At 43.1% G+C, this 19,232-nt stretch overlaps 1 protein-coding gene across 1 annotated transcript in view; it reads right to left on the bottom strand.

The window, feature by feature from the left end:
• Nucleotides 1-19,232, bottom strand: part of CCDC197 (coiled-coil domain containing 197) — a 263,835-nt gene that overhangs the window by 154,584 nt on the left and 90,019 nt on the right. The window contains exon 4 of the mRNA XM_078662296.1: nucleotides 11,626-11,783. Within this exon, the coding sequence (XP_078518422.1) occupies nucleotides 11,626-11,783 (158 nt within the window). The remainder of the gene's footprint in view (nucleotides 1-11,625; nucleotides 11,784-19,232) is intronic.

Here is a 19,232-nt window from a genome sequence, read left to right as displayed (position 1 = left end):
TGTCTAACGTGCAACATTTTTCTCCTAGGCAGATGAGAAGATTCCCTTCTACGAACCAGAGATTAGCAGAGCTTTCGAAAGATGCATGTGTAAGCAGTATACGTTCAACGGTGAGGGGTCTCCCACAATTCCCACAGTTCTCTATCGTGCACTAGTTGTACAAAAATGTATAGTATTTAATCTTCTTTATTGTGCATGGTGGAGCTGGATGTTTTTCATGGATAAACTTACAAGTTACAACAATACAAAGCTTGTTGTTAAAAAAATAAAGTTTTTGAACTTGCACATAGACTCTGTGGTATATTTTGAGTGTCTGGGGTGTTGTGGACTTAAACGAGTGAGTGAGCGAAAGGGTGTTCTTCTGTTACGGGTTGTGTAAAAAAATCATTGGGTATATCTAACTATCTTCTTGTGGGGGTCGGGACGGAGTGGGACAAATGACTATGACTGAGACACTTAGGTAGGTAGACTGTCGTTGAATTGTGGGTTCTTCTGACTGAGTTCTGTGACTAGGGTGTAAGTAAGGTCCAACCTCCCTATCACCAACATCCTATTTTCTTGTGCATAGTTCTGTATGTGCCTGTGCAGAGAATAACCGCAACAGTAGTAGTAGTATAATAACCTAACAAAAATTAGTAGGCAAACATCTGGTTGCGCATTTTTGGGGTGGGAATTGACAAAGACTAGAGATTACAGATGACAACGCCAAAGACAGGAGTGGACCCAGTGGCTACAGCTATTCTATCACAGCTTTATTCCAAAGAAAAGAATACCTTAACTAAAGAGTGGCCAACAGGGCAAGCTTAGCTAAAGACAGTCTAATAGTAGTAGCACAAAGAGTCATCGGGCAGAGGCAGTTTGAAGGAATTTAAACTAGTCAGGGATGGCATTAAATACCCAAAATTTGGAAAACAAATTGAAGACCAAAGAAGGTGTAGCTAACATTTAATTCGGAAGGAGGCTTAATAGGTTTGAAACAATAAGGTGCGTTAAAAAGTTAGGGAAATATAATTCATAATAATATAAGCACTGGAGGACTTACTGGGGCCAGCAGCAGGATCCTCGGTAGAGGAGCGCTCCTCTGGTGGTTGTCCCGCCGACTCGGACCCCTTCTTCGTGCCCCTGGGTGGTGCTGATCATGTAAGAAATAATAAAGAAAGAAAAACATTGTGTGCTGTGAAACAAATACATCATTCAAAAATCCTCTCAAACATTTTAGGAAACAACAATTGCAATAAAATTTAATTCGAAGTCTAAATGACTACTGGCTTGCAGGATTCACAGACCGTCTACTTATAAAACACTAATCAAATGTTCCATAAACATTGTGATTGCAGAATATACTAACGAAGCCAGTACCTCCTGACCTACACCACCTATTCCAGAATCCAGCCGGGCCAATTGTTCAGTAAGTCGGCATTTCCATTTTATTTTTGCCCGCAGACATGCATAGATGAGATGGAGGAGTAGGACACATGCATAAATTTTTGCATACACGAAATTGTTTGTTGCTTGCGTCATATGATGTGCTACTGACTGACGTGACAATGCTATTGCTGCTAAGCCTACCACTCAGTAAACAAACTGCAAACCGGTTCTATGGAGGGGTGGGATAAATAAGAACTAACTAAGCATTCAGTGACAGAGGAGGCGCCGCGTCATGCAGACCGTTAAGAAAATATGAACTAATACTATCCATCCACCACTATTTCACTAAAGGACAATGTAAGGACTAAACTCTAGCAATAGCATTAACTAACTTCAGTTCTCTAAAGTTAACTCTAACATCAATAATCACCAGCCCAAGCTAGCGCACAGTTACAAACAAGTAAGAGAAGTGGCGAGCGAGCAGCACCTGTGTCATACGGTAACAGAAGATTTTGAGACGGAATTGATCTGCAATGTAACTAAGCGCACAATTAATCGTGTTACTTATTCGTCCAAGAATTATACACAATACTTATACTACTATATATACATATATTAATATTACTAGCTACTCACCAAGCCCCACGACCTCGACACCTAGCAGGTCCAACAGGTCCTGGTCCCTGTCCAGAATGTCTGCCCACCAGTGGGCCAGCTGCTGGTGGGTGCGCCGGATATCCGTGCGGCGGAAGACTGCCCGGCGCACCTTCGCCCACCGGCGGTGACGTTCCTCTGGGAGGTAACCAGAGCCTGGCCTGCCGCCTGCTGCCAAGGTCAAGGGGAGGTGGCGCTGGATAAAAAAAACAAGGGCGGCCACCTCCGCCTCCCCGAAAAGATTCCGGGCCTTCACCCCTGAAGGTCGCATTCTGCCGCAAGGCAGCCGGCTCTTGGGCGCAGGAGCCTTGCCCTTCGAGCCGGTTCTGCTGCTCCCCTTTGCCATGGTTCTGGGGTGGAGGTGGAAAAGAAAAGTTAGAACAAAAGGAAAAAAAGTTAGGGGGAAGAAGTAGGAGTAAAATAAAAAAGTAGAAAAGTTTAAAAAAAGGTGAAAAAGTAGAAATAAAATGCAAAATATAAACTTAGGGACAGAGAGAGATAGATGATAAGTAAAAAAAGTAAGAAAAACTGTGAAAATAGGTAACAATTGCACAGATATAAGGTGGATAGAAAACTAGGCCCAGAACCATAGCATAGAGTGTGAAAAACAAGATGGCCGCGCCCATCGCGACCACGTGGGTAAGTTCGCGCACAATTTCACGCGAACACGCACTTTGTCAGCGTGAACAAGTAGTTGTGTTCCCGAACAAGACGTGCACCGTGCGAACACGTTATATGCGACCCGGAAGAGGAAATAGGGGACGCGAGCGGGCGGGACAATTGAAAAAACAAGATGGCCGCCCATAGCTCACCACAGGGGTAAGGTCGCACGCTACAATCCCCCGAACACGCAGACAGCGCCCGAACACGCATAACGCGCTCCCGAGCAAGAAAAACGGCTCGCGAACGGGACCAGCAAGCTACTAGGCATGCTCGCGAAGCTCGCGTAGTGCGAGAACGTCTTCGCGTAGCTTCGCGTAGCGCGACTACGCGTACTACGCCCAGGGTTACCGGCTACCCCCAGGGTGCTCAGAGGTAGTATTGACGCACTTGAGCCTTTTATGAGACATCTTTTAGAGTTGTCTTTTATCTCAGGAGTGGTCCCGGAAATGTGGAAGCAGGCTGTGGTACTTCCCTTACAGAAGAAACCTCATATTAGCGCTGACCAGCTTGACAACTAGCGCCCCATCTCCCTGCTTCCGTATTTTGCTACGGTTGCGGAAAAGATTGTAAATACTCAAATTACTGCACATAATTGTAACAACAACCTTCTTCATCCCTCCCAGTCTGGCTTTCGGGCTTTTCATTCCACTGAATCTGCCCTGTTGTACTCCACCGAGACCATCCGGAAGTTTGTGGATGAAGGACAGACAGCGGCCTTAATTCTTTTAGACTTAAGTGCCGCTTTCGACACTGTTGCCCACCATACCCTGCTTCATGATCTAGAGAGAGGGGGTGTAGCTGGCGGAGCATTAACGTGGATGGAATCCTTTTTATCTGAGTGTAGCTTTCAAGTCATGCAGGGCAGCTAATATTCTAGAAACATCAAGCTGACCCAGGGGGTGCTTCAGGGCTCTATCTTGAGCCCAACATTGTTCAATATTTATGTCGCCCCCTTGGCTAAAATCTCGGATAAATTTGGGATCAATGCCCTGTCCTATGCTGATGACACCCAGCTGGTGGTCTCTCTGACCCAAGTCCGGGATGGAGCTGCCTCCAACTTTGTATCCTGCCTTCAAGAACTGGCTGTATGGATGGCAAATAACTGCCTAAAGTTGAATGGCAGCAAGACCGAGGTGTTGGTGATAGGGAAGGCTCCATCAGTATGGTCTTCGGCATGGTGGCCCCAGTCATTAGGCCCTACTCCTACACCTTGCGAGCAAGCTAAGAACCTTGGGGTTTGGGTGGACAACAAGTTGTCTTTCGATTACCACACCGAGGCGGGTGGCAGGCGCCTGTTTTGGCATCTTGAGGCGACTACGGAAAACCCTCGACGCCCTCCCCACTGCATCTAGAAAAATCCTTGTTTATGCTCTGGTAACCTCTTGAATAGGTTATGGCAATCTTCTGTATCTGGGTGCAACTGTTAGATGCTTGCAGCGTTTGCAGTGCATCCAGAATGCAGCAGCAAGACTAGTGCTCATGCTCCCGAAGAGTGCCTCAGCTACTGGTGCGCTGGCTTCTCTACACTGGCTTCCCATCAGGGAGAGAGTAAAGTTCAAAGCCTTGTGTGTGAGTCATCGGATTTTACAAAGAAAGGGACCCATATATCTGCATGATTTTCTAACTCCCTATGTACCGACTAGACTGTTAAGGTCCAGAGGGAAAGGTAAGGTGCATGTCCCGAAAATCAAGAGAGCCAGGATGGGTGGGCGCTCGTTTCGTTACTTGGCGGCCCAGCTGTGGAACTCACTCCCTCAGGCACTCCAGCTGGAGTGTTCTGAATCTATCTTCCGGAAAGGTCTGAAGACTCATCTATTTCCTGTTTCCTAATTGTTTTGTTTAGTTGGCTGCTGCTGTTTCTTTACTGCTACCTTAGCGCGGGGACACACTGGCCTCAGTGTAACCAGGCGCTTTACAAATGTAACTATTATTATTATTATTATTATTATACATAATTTAGTTTTAGACCGTCCGTGTACAACGTAGGCCCAGAAGGGCTATATCAATGCTATGTTTTCAGGATTTGCACATAAAACACATGTAAATGCAATGCACCCAAATGCAATTCGTTCAAGTAGCTAGTGCTCTTGTTTCTGAAAACAAAGCTTGTATCTCGTCCTTCTGGAACTACACTATACAACCCTGAAGGTTGCGCAATGCCTTTGGAGTATGCCTATTTTAATATAAGATGAGGCTTCAGGCAAGAAAGGTATGCCTCATTGTCAAACTGATCTCACAGCTTCAGGACTTAGTAGACAGAACTATGCCGCAGGCTGCACAGACCTGACAAGCTCAGTTGGCAGTCACTTGGACCATTGAGGTTTAGGCTTTGGCTAACCCTCAAGTTACAAAGATCTTCGGAGACAAAACCTCCCTCCAACACGAATCTCAGTTTCAAGCCTCAAATAGCAGACCTGTGAGCTTAATTTGTAAAATATGAAGTCCAGGTGCTCAAATGTTTGTCGGAGGCCACACCCAATTTTCCCGGCTCCATCCACTTATTCTATTGGCTCCACCTACATCCTTAACTGGTGTTGCTGAAAGCCAGATGTAATGCCCAATCTGAATTTCATCAAGAAAGCCTTCCTCAAGTAAGGTTTTGGTAGGAGGTTTCTCCATCCAGCAACAATTTTGAAAAAGATGAAATCAAATGTGCATTTATAGCACAATTTGGAATAAATAAGCTAAAATGACTAAATCATTGAAAAGGGGCTTGTGAAAAATTACAGTGCTCTATGTGCCAATTTGGGGAAAGGACAATACTGCGGTATGTGCAAAGGAGCTCTGTGTTGGGAGACCAGTCAAGCAAATATGTTTTGTGAAAGAAGATATGGCTGTTGAGCTAGGCAGGGCCAAAGGTGTGTAATGGTCGCTGGCACAACTACAGTCTTGAAGCTAGCAGCAAACTTCCAGTCTTCAGAACTAGGCACCCAATCTAATATTAGCAGGCAGCATTGTAGTAACACAGGTTTGCGTAGTGCCTGCAGTGCCACTGGTCTGGTTCTTTGTGCTATCCTCAATGTATTACTGCAGCAGGGTGCAAAGAGACTGGTCTCTAAGACTCTAAAAATCCCTCATCCTCAGTGTTAATGAGGGAATCCTAGCAAATGGCCGTGAATGCAGAGACACAGACAGGCCTGTAATTTTCATTCAGAAAGTCTCATAATTGCAACTTTCCTGCAGTAACTTATCTCTTCTTTACCTTATTCTCAAAGTGGAAGCTGCTCTCAACAGTCAGTGTCCTCTGCAGTGCCCAGCTTTTTAGCTTCCACCGGTGGGGCAGTGGCCCCTGGACCCAGAGACCTGATTGCCATATTTTATAATTCAAACAGCAGCCAGGGGCCCATTTCCTTCTTTGCACTGGGGCCAAGGACACACTGGCTGTGTTACTACTTCTGTCAGAATGTTTTACAATGGACATGGTCGCCTGGTCGCCTGGTGACCTTTCAGGGCTCTGCACCCCACCACAAGAAATGATATGTTTCCTTGCAAAATACAAGGATGAAGTAAACATCTTTTTTCTTGACCCTTTTTCCAATGCCATTTTAACACATTGTGACTTGTCTTTCACCCTCACTAGACACAAATATTGCACATTGTTTTACCCCCATCAGTGCACATGGTGTGAAGAAAGGTCGGTAGTGAAGTAAATTCCTGAATCATACTGCACACATAAGTAGTGTGTCCTTTTTCACTGGGTATTTCAAAACAGCCAGACTGTTCAGGCAGCATAGAAATATGCAGTGAGTTTACCAAAGGCAGCAGATAAATTGAAATTTTCTCTAAAGGACAGTCCCAACAAAGAGAAAAACCCCTTTGTTACAAACAACACAGCTCAAGTAGGCCAGGATCCCAGCACTGCCCACCTCAACAAACATGCACCACATAAACTTCCAGCCAACAGAACCCTCCACGGACATCCAACAGCAGATACACGATTCTGACTTCATGCCCTTCCCAATCCGAGTGTCCACAAAATGCCACAAAGGACCACAGACTGCTTACTACTTTAGCCTTTCCGAGACATCACCCAAAGTTTACACAGAACATCACATATTCAACCATTCAGTAAACATGGACACCAACTGCATAATGGGACCATCGCAATCGTGTTCCATTATGCACGGCACACAACAAATTAAAATGTGGGTACGGATTTTGCACTGATGCACATCCGCTCACAAAGCCATTTAACCATATTGTCTGGCTTGATTTATGTATGCAACATATTTAAAAGGTGACCCTGCTCTCAAAAATCCCTTCCCGGTTTTAATGGGGAAGGGAACACCCCCAAAAGTTGGTGGGGATGTAGGACGAAGGGCTTCTAGAGGAAATAGATTTTCCCCATGGAAAAAATACAAAATATCCATTTAAAAAAGGCAGTAGTATTTTGTTCACCATGCATATTATCCAGTCAGCCCATAAAAACACGAACTACTACAAAATGTTCAAGAGGGCGCCTGGAGTTCTGTGGCTCTTGCAGCTTCGAAAACACATTTCTGGGAAGTTTTATGACTTCTAGGTAGTAATCTGCGTTCGTTTGGACATCACAGTAAAGCCTACCTGAGGCCTGCTGCAGCAAACAAACTGCACACCACACACTGCTGCTTCTGATGCTAGTGCCGGACTGCCTCTGGTGTGTCATGGGTGCGTGCCTCTTAAGATAATCAGGCAGGCCGGCGGGAAGGAATAAAAAAATGGTTACGCACGCACGCTGCCGTACAGGACCATAACCCCCGCACTGTGCCCACTCCAGAGTACATGCTACATTTCCCCCCTGTATTCCTTAGAATGAACAAGCCAACATGCATTTGTGTTTGTAGTGGCCTTTGTTGGCCGCAGTTTTATTAGAACTACATGGATATACTTTGGCATGGTTTGCATCCCCTGGACATAAATCATCATCTTAGAACTGTCATATTTGCGTCATAAATCATATGCATTTGTCATACGTAATATCGGTCATAAATCATATGTACATCCCCAATTATCACATTGGACTGACAGTTCATTGGTTAGCTCATTTGGATGCTTATCTTGTTTCTTGTCCCTTCTGGGTCATCTCTTTGTACGGTTGGATTTGCGCTCCCTCTGCGTGGGGGTAGCTCCTGTCCCTGGAGTTAGGCCATGACTCGCTACCTTGTTGGACTCTTTTGTGCCCTGCCATCCGGCAGGGGCTGGGCTGCGAGCGCCGTCTCCGTTTGCTACCCCCTTTTTGTAGGCCAACTCCCCCAGCCGTGAGGCATCCCAAGGTGAGCGGTCCTACACACCGCCCTTAGTCCAACTCACCCAGCCGCGAGGCATCCGAAGGTGAGTGGTCCTATTCCGTCACACCGCCCTTCGGTGTGCCTCCGTACCAACCATTATCCGCGTAGCTCTCCGCCATAGCCTTGCCTTCTTCTCAGCACTGCGACATCGCTGTTCCTTTGGTGTGGGTGGGTGGGCCAAAATTATTGTTGTGCCGCTGCTGCTCCCCCACTCCGCGAAGATCGGAGCTACCTGGGGGAGCGGCACTTTTATGCCCCCCGTGTCCTTCCCGCCTAGCTGGCAGACTCCCCCATTGGAAGATTTGTACCCCGCTCGCCTCCCCATTGGCAGACCGGGGGTCGGCACCTTCCTGGCGGCTGACGCGGGGGGCACGGGCTCTTCCCCCGCTCCTGGGCGCCTTAGTGCACCAAAAAACGGTTATGGCGCCGGCCCTCTAGCCCCCGTTTGGGGCGGACTCTGCGAAATCCAGCCCATTCAGTGGCCCGCCCACTGGCATGCACTGACTAAAGCATGGTTTTATTATCGGCTTTCTGCTCAGCTTTTCACTGGGAAATCGGGAGACAGAGTAAGAGTGCAAATCTTATTGTGAAGAGTCGTACTCATTATTTTTTTGTCAAACACGCTGTGTTATCTAGACCCGGCCCTGATAAAAATGTTCCGGTGCTAAGCACCGGAAAGCTCCAGCACAAATTAAGCACGCATAGATCTTAAAGGTTGAAGACTCACACTTTAATCTATGGTTTAAAGAGATCACGTGGGCTTATGAAAAAAGTGGTATCAGTCAATCTACATAAATTCTACCGGTTCTGATTTCAGATGGCAAAACCATTCCCAGGATACAGATCTTAAAGGTTCTTCTTTAGAGGGCAAATATATTGCTCATGTTACACAAACTGTAAAGGTTCAAAAAGCAAGCCCTACTTTTACAGAGGTCTTATAGGCTCAGATCCCTAAGCAATCACTCAGTTACAAATTTTACAAGCTAAGATTTAGCTTACACTGATGTTATAATATCTGATTTTAGAAAACAGAAATGTCTTGTGTTATACGGATCTTCAGGCTCGTGTTTCAGACAACACAGCTACCACTCAGCTTACACAACCAATTATCTATCTCTATGGAGTCAAGTACAGACCTAAACAGCAGAACTGTATATTTTTGGATGCATGGATGTTTTAGGGTCAACTCAAATAGCATAACTATATCCCTCATGCAATATATCTTATACATTGATGTTTCAGACAGCAAGAAAAAACCAGCACTGGTATCACACAGCATTCATGGTTGCATAGGCCTTACAGGCATAGAGATGGCCGCTTGAATCAATCCCTCGGATTAGAAAATTCAACATTTTGAGCAATGTGATGTCTAAAATTGGAGAAAATGAAATTCCATTCTTTATTATGAACATCTCACATATGCAGACTAAATACACATCATCAGAAGCTGAGATTAACATTTTAGCATATTCTTCTATTTCATTGATTCCAATCTGCTTACCTCTATAGTAGATAATTAGGCAACATGTAACCTAGTCAAATGAGGTTTTGACCAGTTTGACAATAGATATTTCTTTGGAGACTCCTGGTTAATTCAACATACTTTCAGTTGTCGTAAAGAGACATCCTGTATTAAATCTTGAATAATTTAATTTAATTTACTCTGGTTAAAGAGCACTTTCACCAAAGCTATTCAAGAAGTTACAAATAAATTATGAAGAAGCGCAAAATAGTTTAGTTCTCTTTCAAGAGGGATGAAAAGAGTAAAGGGTGGAAACAGAGCAGAGAGAGAAGGGACAAGAGTCCAAGATTTAGGTCTCAAAAGAATAGATGAAATCAAAATTGTAATGTAATGCACAGATGCAATTTAATAGGAATGTAATTTATAGAGTGGTCATTTTGGCAAGTGGGTTTCTTGGCTTTGAGAAGAAAGCAGACCTAGTCCACTGACTACCCAAGGATTAACTGCACACGAATAGCCAGATTTTTAGGTGACAGCAAAATATATTTATTTATCATACTGTTCCTGCAGTGATATGTGTGGTATGCTCCTGAAGGAAGTGTGACCGGTGTGAATGTGTATAAAAGGTCTGACAATTCCAGAGCCTGTGTAGTTTCATGCTTTAAAGGTGGTCTGAGTGCAATTAAATAGTAGAGGGCTCTCTGGTGGCACCTCTATGAGGTATTGACAGTCCATAGCCTGGCAAGGGGCTTTAGGAGTAGAGATCTCCCTTCGCAATGACGATAGGGAAAAATGAGACCCCCTCCATCTGGATGGACTTTTGCAAACCGTAAGGCTGAACAGTATTGAATTGAGCTAAGTGAAAGTAATTGGGTTTCTCAGGACGTCTCCATGCAAGAGGTCTCCTCACCAAGCAGTAGCACAAATAATGGAGAGAAATCACCAGAACTCAGAACCAATCCTTCATATCTATGTCACTAATTGTCAATGCATTGCAGCTAAATAATATTACAGCTACCCACCCAGGCAGGCAGGTTTATGGGAAACAAGTATGGTTCCCCTTGACTTCTGTAGAGTAGAAATTGCTCGCATTATCCCACAGTCATTATAGACATCTTATGCATTCTGGAATAGAATTTTAGATAGTCGTGGAGGCCTGTGGAGGGAATGGCTTTACATCTGCTCACACGTTTCTCAGTGAACCATCCCTATATATTACACTACTGCCCCAGAACAGGTGTTGAACGCTTCTGGGTTTGCACCACCAGGGAATGAAGAGGTAACTCGGCTTGTGGTGACAAGGGGATTTAGCAAATTTAACACTTTTATGTGAAGTAAGACAAATGAATCAGTATGTGAAATGTGGAATGCCTATGTGCCGCCCTGAGTGTGAGAGTATCTGTGTCTGCTATAACAGAAGTAAAGTATGTTAAAATAACCCTTCAGAGTATGGCACTCAGCCTACTTTGCATATGTTGTCATGGTACCAGGCTGAAACTTCCATCAGTATGCCCTGCGGCTATACAAGATAGCTGAGATAAAACGAGGAAAAGGATCTGGGAGCAGTGGATGAACATAAAATGATGGGAACGTGGTGGGGGCTCATGAGACTTCCATAATTCACAAGATATTCATAGGTCTAATGCTGAATGGGGAGTCCCCTTTATGGTGATGGCACCCAGCGCCGCATGGGCTGCAGGCCCCTGTCTGGGAGCTGCAGCATCAAAACGACAAGAACAATATAATCAAGAAAGAGCGGTTGAGAAAGAAAATAAGAAATCACCAACGACATCATGTAGGGCAGCCTGATAGCAAAGGGAAAATGATGAAGAGGAATGTCCAGGTCAAGGAATCAAAAAGGTGTAAAAATAGAAATAAGAAAATAGCAATCACAAGCAGATATCTCAAGAGAAAAAGGGTCAAAAAATAAATAGCATTATCATCCATTTCAAAACAGCTGAAACGAGTTAGAGATAAAGAGTGACACGAGTTTGGAATGAAGGGCAGAGGTGAGAGAATTATTGCAAGACAAAAGAGCAGGTTATGTGAAGTAGGCTGAACATCGACCATACTTCACATAGGCATATAAGAAAATGGATCCACAATCCCGTCAGCTCACTCTATACTGTATTGTGAAAAAGTAAGCACTCAGTGCCTGTGAGAAGCAGCATTGAATCCCTGGAGGGACAGTTGTGTGGATGGCTCTCATACCTGGCTCGCATATCATGTAGCTGTTGGGCCAGTTCTTTTAATTGCTTCTTCTTGATTTCATTTTGTTTCTGCTCATGGTGGTACTTCTGAAGAGCTCGTTTTCTCTTAACGTAGTTGTCCTTCACGAACTCATCAAACGTCTTAACGTTAGCATGGTTCTGACAAGAAGAAGAAATGGTGCATTCTAATCAGGTAGGAAGCAGGCAAACATGCAACACCCTCCACACGGTTTAAGCCCTGAAGGACCATCAGTTGACAATAATCTTCAATCAGGTTTTGAGCCTTGCCAAAGAGTAGAAAGGTGAAAGGAGATTGGCTAGTCTCAATCCTCAGAATAGATTTTCATTGCTTGATACACATCTATTTACTTTTCCATGAGAATATGAAGTTCAGCACTGCAAGAGGGGTGACATGAATGCTGTGTGTTCAATACATGGCTGTATGTGAAGAGTTGTGCTTTGTAATTTAATGATTGCCTTCAAGATCTATTTACCTGAATTGGGCCGCAGATATTTGCTTGTACGCGGTAACAATGAGTAACCCAGACATACCTTTGTTCACTCTTGACTCGACTGTCTTAGGTTTTTGAATTAAATGTATGTTATAAGTAACAGGAGAATTGTGAAACACGTACAAAGTATAGACTAGTGTACACCAACCTGAACATGTTATGACTAAGAATTTACAATGGGATTCTCTAGCATGAGATGTATCTGTTATATCCCTATAAATTTATTTTCCATACTGGAGGTATCTTAGTCAGCATAAAACACAATACCAACTCCTTGCGCCTTAACATGCAAACCATTCTCTCAGCCCTAAACTGCCATTTCTTCCTGCCATATTTCCCTCACCCACAGTTTGTTTCAAACATCAGGCAAATAATCTTTATAAAGTGTAATTCAGAATCTTGCTATGTCGCTAATAAAATTGTTCAAGCATCCGGCGTACAGGCTCCCCTGACCGAATCATTGTGATTGGTCTGAACGCCGTGGATCGGCACTCAGATCGGGACAGGGAGCCTGTGCACTTTCCCCATCAGCCTGTCCATTACAGCCTGGTGGGGCATATGTAAAGTGTGCATGACTGATTGGCCGGCCGAAACTACCGGCCAAGCAGTCATGCCCACTTAGTGTGCACAGTCCACTCCTGCTCCCACCGAGCGACCAGCTCCACCCCCCCCCACCTCCCCGACACAGCCTTAGCAACCGAAAGTTAAACGATGATAACCTTGCTATTATTGTTTTTTATTCCCCTTTTCACTGCTCTAAGAGCACTGGGGTGACGCTCCTCCTTAGCGGAGGAGTTGTCACTGGAGAGGAAGGAGAGTTAGGGAACTCTTGATTAAGAGGTTTTCCACCTGACACACCATGGGAATGAATAGCTGAAACATCAAACAACCAGAAGTACTTATGTCGAACTTCTCTGGAACAAACATCGAGTTCAACAGACAGCGCACACAAGTTTATTGATGCTGTCCACAATACCACCACCTTGGCCTCAGTCCTCAGCAAATGCATTAGCATCTAGGATTGACAGCAGTCCCTGAAATAACTACATATTTCAGATATCTGAAAGGGAGCCGCAATGACCTCACAAGTTATGTCATCAAAAAGGTTGCTTTATTGTCCCTGTACTATATATCACAGCAGTCGTGGCAGCTGTATACATTGGTTAACAAATATAGCAGCTGGTGCAAACTTTTCTAAAGCATTCATCTGCCACACCTGGCTTTACAGGAGGGTTCATGGAGAGGAAAGCAGCATGAACTAGATGGCACTTCTAAAGAACCAGTTTGAGGGCCTGTGGTAATTTAGAAGATTATGGAGACTGGACATGAAAGGAGGTGTGGTGGAAAGAATGTGCAACAGCCTGCAAACATGCCGCCATATTTGAACAATCTTCAGTGTCATCATCCCTTTCCCCACTATGTGATACACAACACAGGACATAAAATGTAACCAAAAGACACAGGACACCCTTGTGAACATGGAATGGTAAAACCCAATCTCATTAATCTCTAAACCTACTCTTTGGAGGACCATTAGATTTCAGGAGATGTCTACCACACTGTAAAACAAATACCATTTCCATCAAATCACTGCTCCAAAAAGGTAATACCGAGTGCTTTCTCATGATGTGTTGCCCCAACATGTGAGCACCAGAAAACCGTTGAACATGGTAGGGTAAAATTGAACCAATTCACCCATTCCCAATCTTGGCCAAGAAGTCTCCACTGGTGAATTATAAGCGTGATTCTTTGCAAAACAATACTCGATATATGCACATTTTTTAACCATCTTGCCTTGACATGTCATGAACTTTATTAACCAGGTCTCCCAGGGTGTCCTTAATAGTGAGCAGACAAATTTGAGGTTGAGGATAAAGACCTGGAAGGCCCATATGGCATATGCCCTGCATCTGACACCCTGGGTAGATAGATATCATTTGGTGCTACATGTACACCTGCAAAGTACTAACTCCCTCAAATGCACACACAAACACTCCAACCAAATTCACCACAGGTGTACATCCACCCATGCAATTTCATTCACATCACACTCATCACATATCAATTAATTACAGCACCTACAGGCCTAATTCACAGAATGTTTTTAAATCTACACCCTTAGGTTTATACCTTATTTTTGTAGATTTTAAAAATTCCATAAATCTCAAAGTTTGCAAGGAATCCATATAATGTACAATACCACACATGAAAACGTCTCCCGTCAGATTGATAGCAATATATATATATGGCGACCATGGTCTGGTGTGAGCAACAGAAATAAATAGCCAACTATAGAATACTTACTGGGTCTGTGCTCTTTCTTCAGCTGACAAAGCGAGCGAGAAGGGAAGGAGTTGATTTGCATATATCTACCGCGTCCACCTGTGCAGAGTATTGAGTCCACACGGTTCAAGGGGAGATCTTACTGAGATCTTGTTCACGGTACCGCCCCCATGTTTCCCACTGCGTTTAAAGGAAACATGTCTGGATGATGTCACATCCTCTTTACAAAACAGGGCATTATGGTTAATGTAGTACTTGATAATAGGCTTTTTTATATATATATATAAAACAATTAGTCGCAACAAGAAATAAATTGCATTGCAAAGATTTTTTTTTATATAAATAATGAAATAAAAATAAAAATAAAAATAAAAGCATGCTGCATTTCAAATATATTTACAGAGTCATTCTATATCTCATTTGAGCTGATTCAACAGTGATACTCATGAATAATTAATTTCATTATTCCAAGTTTCCTTCCTGGGCCTCCAGTGGCCTTAATCTCTCATTATTGTTAAGTCATTATATATTCTAGTTTGTGTTCAATCATATTTCATGCAATGTGATGACACTCTTCTCTTGTTAAGCATGAGTTTTGTTTACCTTCATACTAGTTCATCCTGCAGTAAGCTCCAAATAATAAGAATTTCAATTATATTGAAAAGATTTTAAATCATCCTACGAAGTTTACGGTTACACATTCATTCAGTTCATTATGTTAAATTACATCTTTCACGAATCCCTTATTGTCTCTTTACAAGTCTATATACAATTGTTCACTCTGGTTTAACCCATAAGGAGTCATGGTCCGGAGGATGAGGATGTATCTCGATTCTTTTATACGCAGGGCTTTTTCTCTATCCCCTCCTCTTGCCTGTTTCTTCACTGTGTCAATGCCGTAGAAGCAAAGGCTTTTCCAATTGCTCTCATGTTGGGTCTCCATGTGCTTAGCAACCGCGTTGCTCCTGTCCTGATGTATTGTAGCCCTTACATGTTCTAAAATTCTCTTTTTCAGTTCACACTTTGTGCTGCCAACATATTTGAGTTGGCAGGGGCATTCAATTATGTAAATTACATACTGTGTTTTACAAGTAATCAGTTCTTGTATATTCCAGATATTTCCGTTTGCTAACATTACCTCCTTGGTGTTTTTGGCAATTTGACATACCTTGCAGTTGTAGCATTTCTTAAACCCCTTACTTTGTAGCCAAGATAACTTCTTTTCTTTCAAAAAGTGACTATGGGTCAATCGGTCTTTCAGATTGGGCGCTCGTCTGTATGTTATTTGTGGGGAATTACCTATTATTGGCCCAATGGTTGGATCTAGTTGTATAATTTTCCAGTTCTTTTTCAGAATGTTTCTGATTTTTTTGATTCATTTGAGAAGGTTGTTATAAATCTTATTACATCCTCATCTGTTTTTTTAGGGGTTTCATCTCTTGTTGGTTGTAATAAAATATTCCTGCTTTTTGAGTTTGCTCGTTCCCAACCATTTTGATATGTTTCTTGGAATAATCCCTTCTTGCAAATCTTCTTGCTGTGACTCCACTTTGTTCTACCCACTGTGAGTCCTCAGAACAAATTCTCCGGAGCCTTAGGAATTCCCCATACGGAATGTTTTCAAGTAGACATTGCTGGTAAAAACTGCTGGCATGTAAAGTTGCGTTGGTTGCAGTTTTTTTCTATGTAATGTTGTTTGTAATTGGTCTGATTCAATGTAGATTTCCGTATCTAGAAAAGTTACTTTGGTGTCACTCAGTTTGTACGTAAATTTGAAATTTGCCGGTGTGTTATTCAGAATTTCAAAATAATCCTTGAAATCACTTTCTGATCCATCCCACACTAGTAGGAGGTCGTCGATGAATCTTAGCCATAGTACGACTTTGTTCATGAATAGATCATTATCAGATTGCCAGGCCCATTTTTGCTCCCACCATCCCATGGTGAGACAGGCAAAACTCGGACTAAAGGAAAAACCCATCGCTGTTCCTTTTATTTGTGCAAAGATATCTTCCCCAAAGTGGAACACATTCTGATTTAGACACATCCTCATCATTTCCTCTAGCATCTTATTATGATTAGAGTAATGAATGTTTCTCTCTTGTAAAAAGAATTTGCAGGCTGAGATGCCAATTTCATGATCGATGTTAGTATATAACAAGATGACGTCCATCGTTATCAATTTATATGTGGATTTTCACGGGACTCCATTCAAGTGTTTTAACATATCTGTTGTATCTTTTATAAATGAACTCAGCTTTGAAACATAGAGTAGCAAGAAAAAATCCAAATAATTAGCTATTGGTTCAAATAAAGATCCCTTCTCAGAAACAATTTGGCGTCCCGGTGGTCTAGTGCGAAAGTATATAAAAATCGCACTAGACCACCGGAACTTGGAATAATGAAATTAATTATTCATGAGTATCACTGTTGAATCAGCTCAAATGAGATATAGAATGACTCTGTAAATATATTTGAAATGCAGCATGCTTTTATTTTTATTTTTATTTCATTATTTCTATAATTTTTTTTCTTTGCAATGCAATTTATTTCTTGTTGCGACTAATTGTTTTTTATATATATAAAAAAAGCCTATTATCAAGTACTACATTAACCATAATGCCCTGTTTTGCAAAGAGGATGTGACATCATCCAGACATGTTTCCTTTAAATGCAGTGGGAAACATGGGGGCGGTACCGTGAACAAGATCTCAGTAAGAGATCGAAACGCGTTGGTGGTTGGAATGTTTGGAGACTTGTGGAAATAAATCCTTGGGAACTTTGAAAAACGATTGATGGAGTGCGACCCAATTCTTTCCTTTGGAAGGGTGTTTGAAGAAAAAAATAAAAATAAATATATATATATATATATATATATATATATATATATATATATATATATATATATATATATATATATATATATATATATATATATATATATATATATATATCCATATCCATAATAATATTATAATGAGAGAGCCCAAACCTTTGAGGTGGGTAATCTCAGTAACCACAGCACCAATCATAACACCAAATACAGCGTTGGAAAGGACAGTTGCAGCAGAAGGACATAGGCTATGCAGACGGCCACCATATACATTTTTTTTCCCTTTTTTTTAAATTGTTTTTATTAACTTTTCAAGAAACAGTGGTGTTCATCACAATCATACAGTGCAAGACATACAATTGTACCGTAGGACACCATATACATTTAAAAGGTAAAAGAACCGTGTCAGCAAATTAGTTCCTTGTGGGTGTGTCTGCGTTGTGCTGTGGGCGTGGGCTGGGGGCGTGACTAACGCTAGGGGCGTGTGGTACGGCCATCACATCGTGGGCTGTGGGCGTGTGCTGGGGGCGTGACAAATGCTGGGGGCGTGTGTCCGCCCTTTATGCCATGTGAGTTGTACATACAAGCGCCAATTATGTTGCTGCGCAGCATCAAGGGGCACACTGGGGGTGTGACACGCTGGGGGCATGAGAAACGCTGGGGGCGTGTGTCCGGCCTTCATGCCATGTGAACCCAATTGCGCCGCATCAAGGGGCACACTGGGGGCGTGAGAAAAGCTGGGGGCGTGTGCTACGTTCCGCCCTTCATGCCATGTGGGTCGTACATTAATCAGAAGATCGTCGGCTGTGGCCGTGTGCTGGGGGCATGAAAAACGCGTTCAACTGGAGGCCTGGTAAGTAACGTTACTGCAGCCTCTCCTGCGCGCTGTTACTGAACACTCTCATTCAATGAAATTAGACACACCTGCTACCATCAACCAGGGCTCTAGCCGGGCTCAGGCGGCAGATCAGTACACTAATTACACGCGCCTGATAACATCAACCAGGGCTGCAGCTGGACCTCAAGCGGGGGAACACACGCATGCTAACATCAAACAGGCCTGCATCTGGGCCTCAAGCGGGGGAACACGCAAATGAGCGTGTCTGCGGGGACAATTACTGCAGCCTCTCCTACTCGCTGTCACTAAACTCTCTCATTAAACGGATTTACCTGCGGCTGATAACTCTCTTATTCAACAACATTACACGCGCCTGCTAACATCAACCAGGGCTGTAGCCGGGCTCAGCCTGCGGATCACTACACCAATTGCACGCACCTGCTAACATCAACCAGGGCTGCAGCTGGCCCTTCTCCGTCCTTATTCTAATGAAACAAAAAATGTTGTCTATCGCGAGATTTTAAAATAAATTGCCCTTGCCAAATACACACATTACGCACATTCTATTTCATACCCGGACAACGTCGGGACGAGCTGCTAGTATATATATATATAAATATACCACGTGACTCCTCCTCGAATTTCTCGGCGTCTCAGACCCAGCACAGCCTCGCACGCCAGCAAACAAAGGGAGACGGACCACGATAATTCAGCATCAGCAGGATTTTATCTGATGCACAGAGCAGCTACGCGTTTCTGGCAAATTATGCCCTTGATCACGCCGCAACATATATATATATTCACTGAAGAAAACATAGGTTTCAGGAACCTTATAGTTAGTTGGAGCTTTCACTCAGTGATGTCATTTGAGATTTCATCAGTGATGTCACTGCGCATGTCATGAGTGATGTAATATGTGACTTCATCAGCAGTGATTTGCAAGGGTGCGAGTTATAGTTAGGTCTACTAACTATAACAACCACATTTCTATGGTTTCGTATGAGTGAAATCTCGAACTAACTATAACGTCCCTGAAACGTATGTTTTTTCAGTGAATTTCTAAGGTTTTTTAAATGCTAATTTATAACTATAATGTCCCTGAAACCTATGTTTTTTTTCAGTGAATTTCAAAGGGTTTTTAA

Source organism: Lissotriton helveticus, chromosome 9 (genome assembly GCF_964261635.1).
Source record: "Lissotriton helveticus chromosome 9, aLisHel1.1, whole genome shotgun sequence".
Taxonomy (NCBI): Eukaryota; Metazoa; Chordata; class Amphibia; order Caudata; family Salamandridae; genus Lissotriton; species Lissotriton helveticus.
This window is presented reverse-complemented; position numbering and strand designations above follow the sequence as displayed.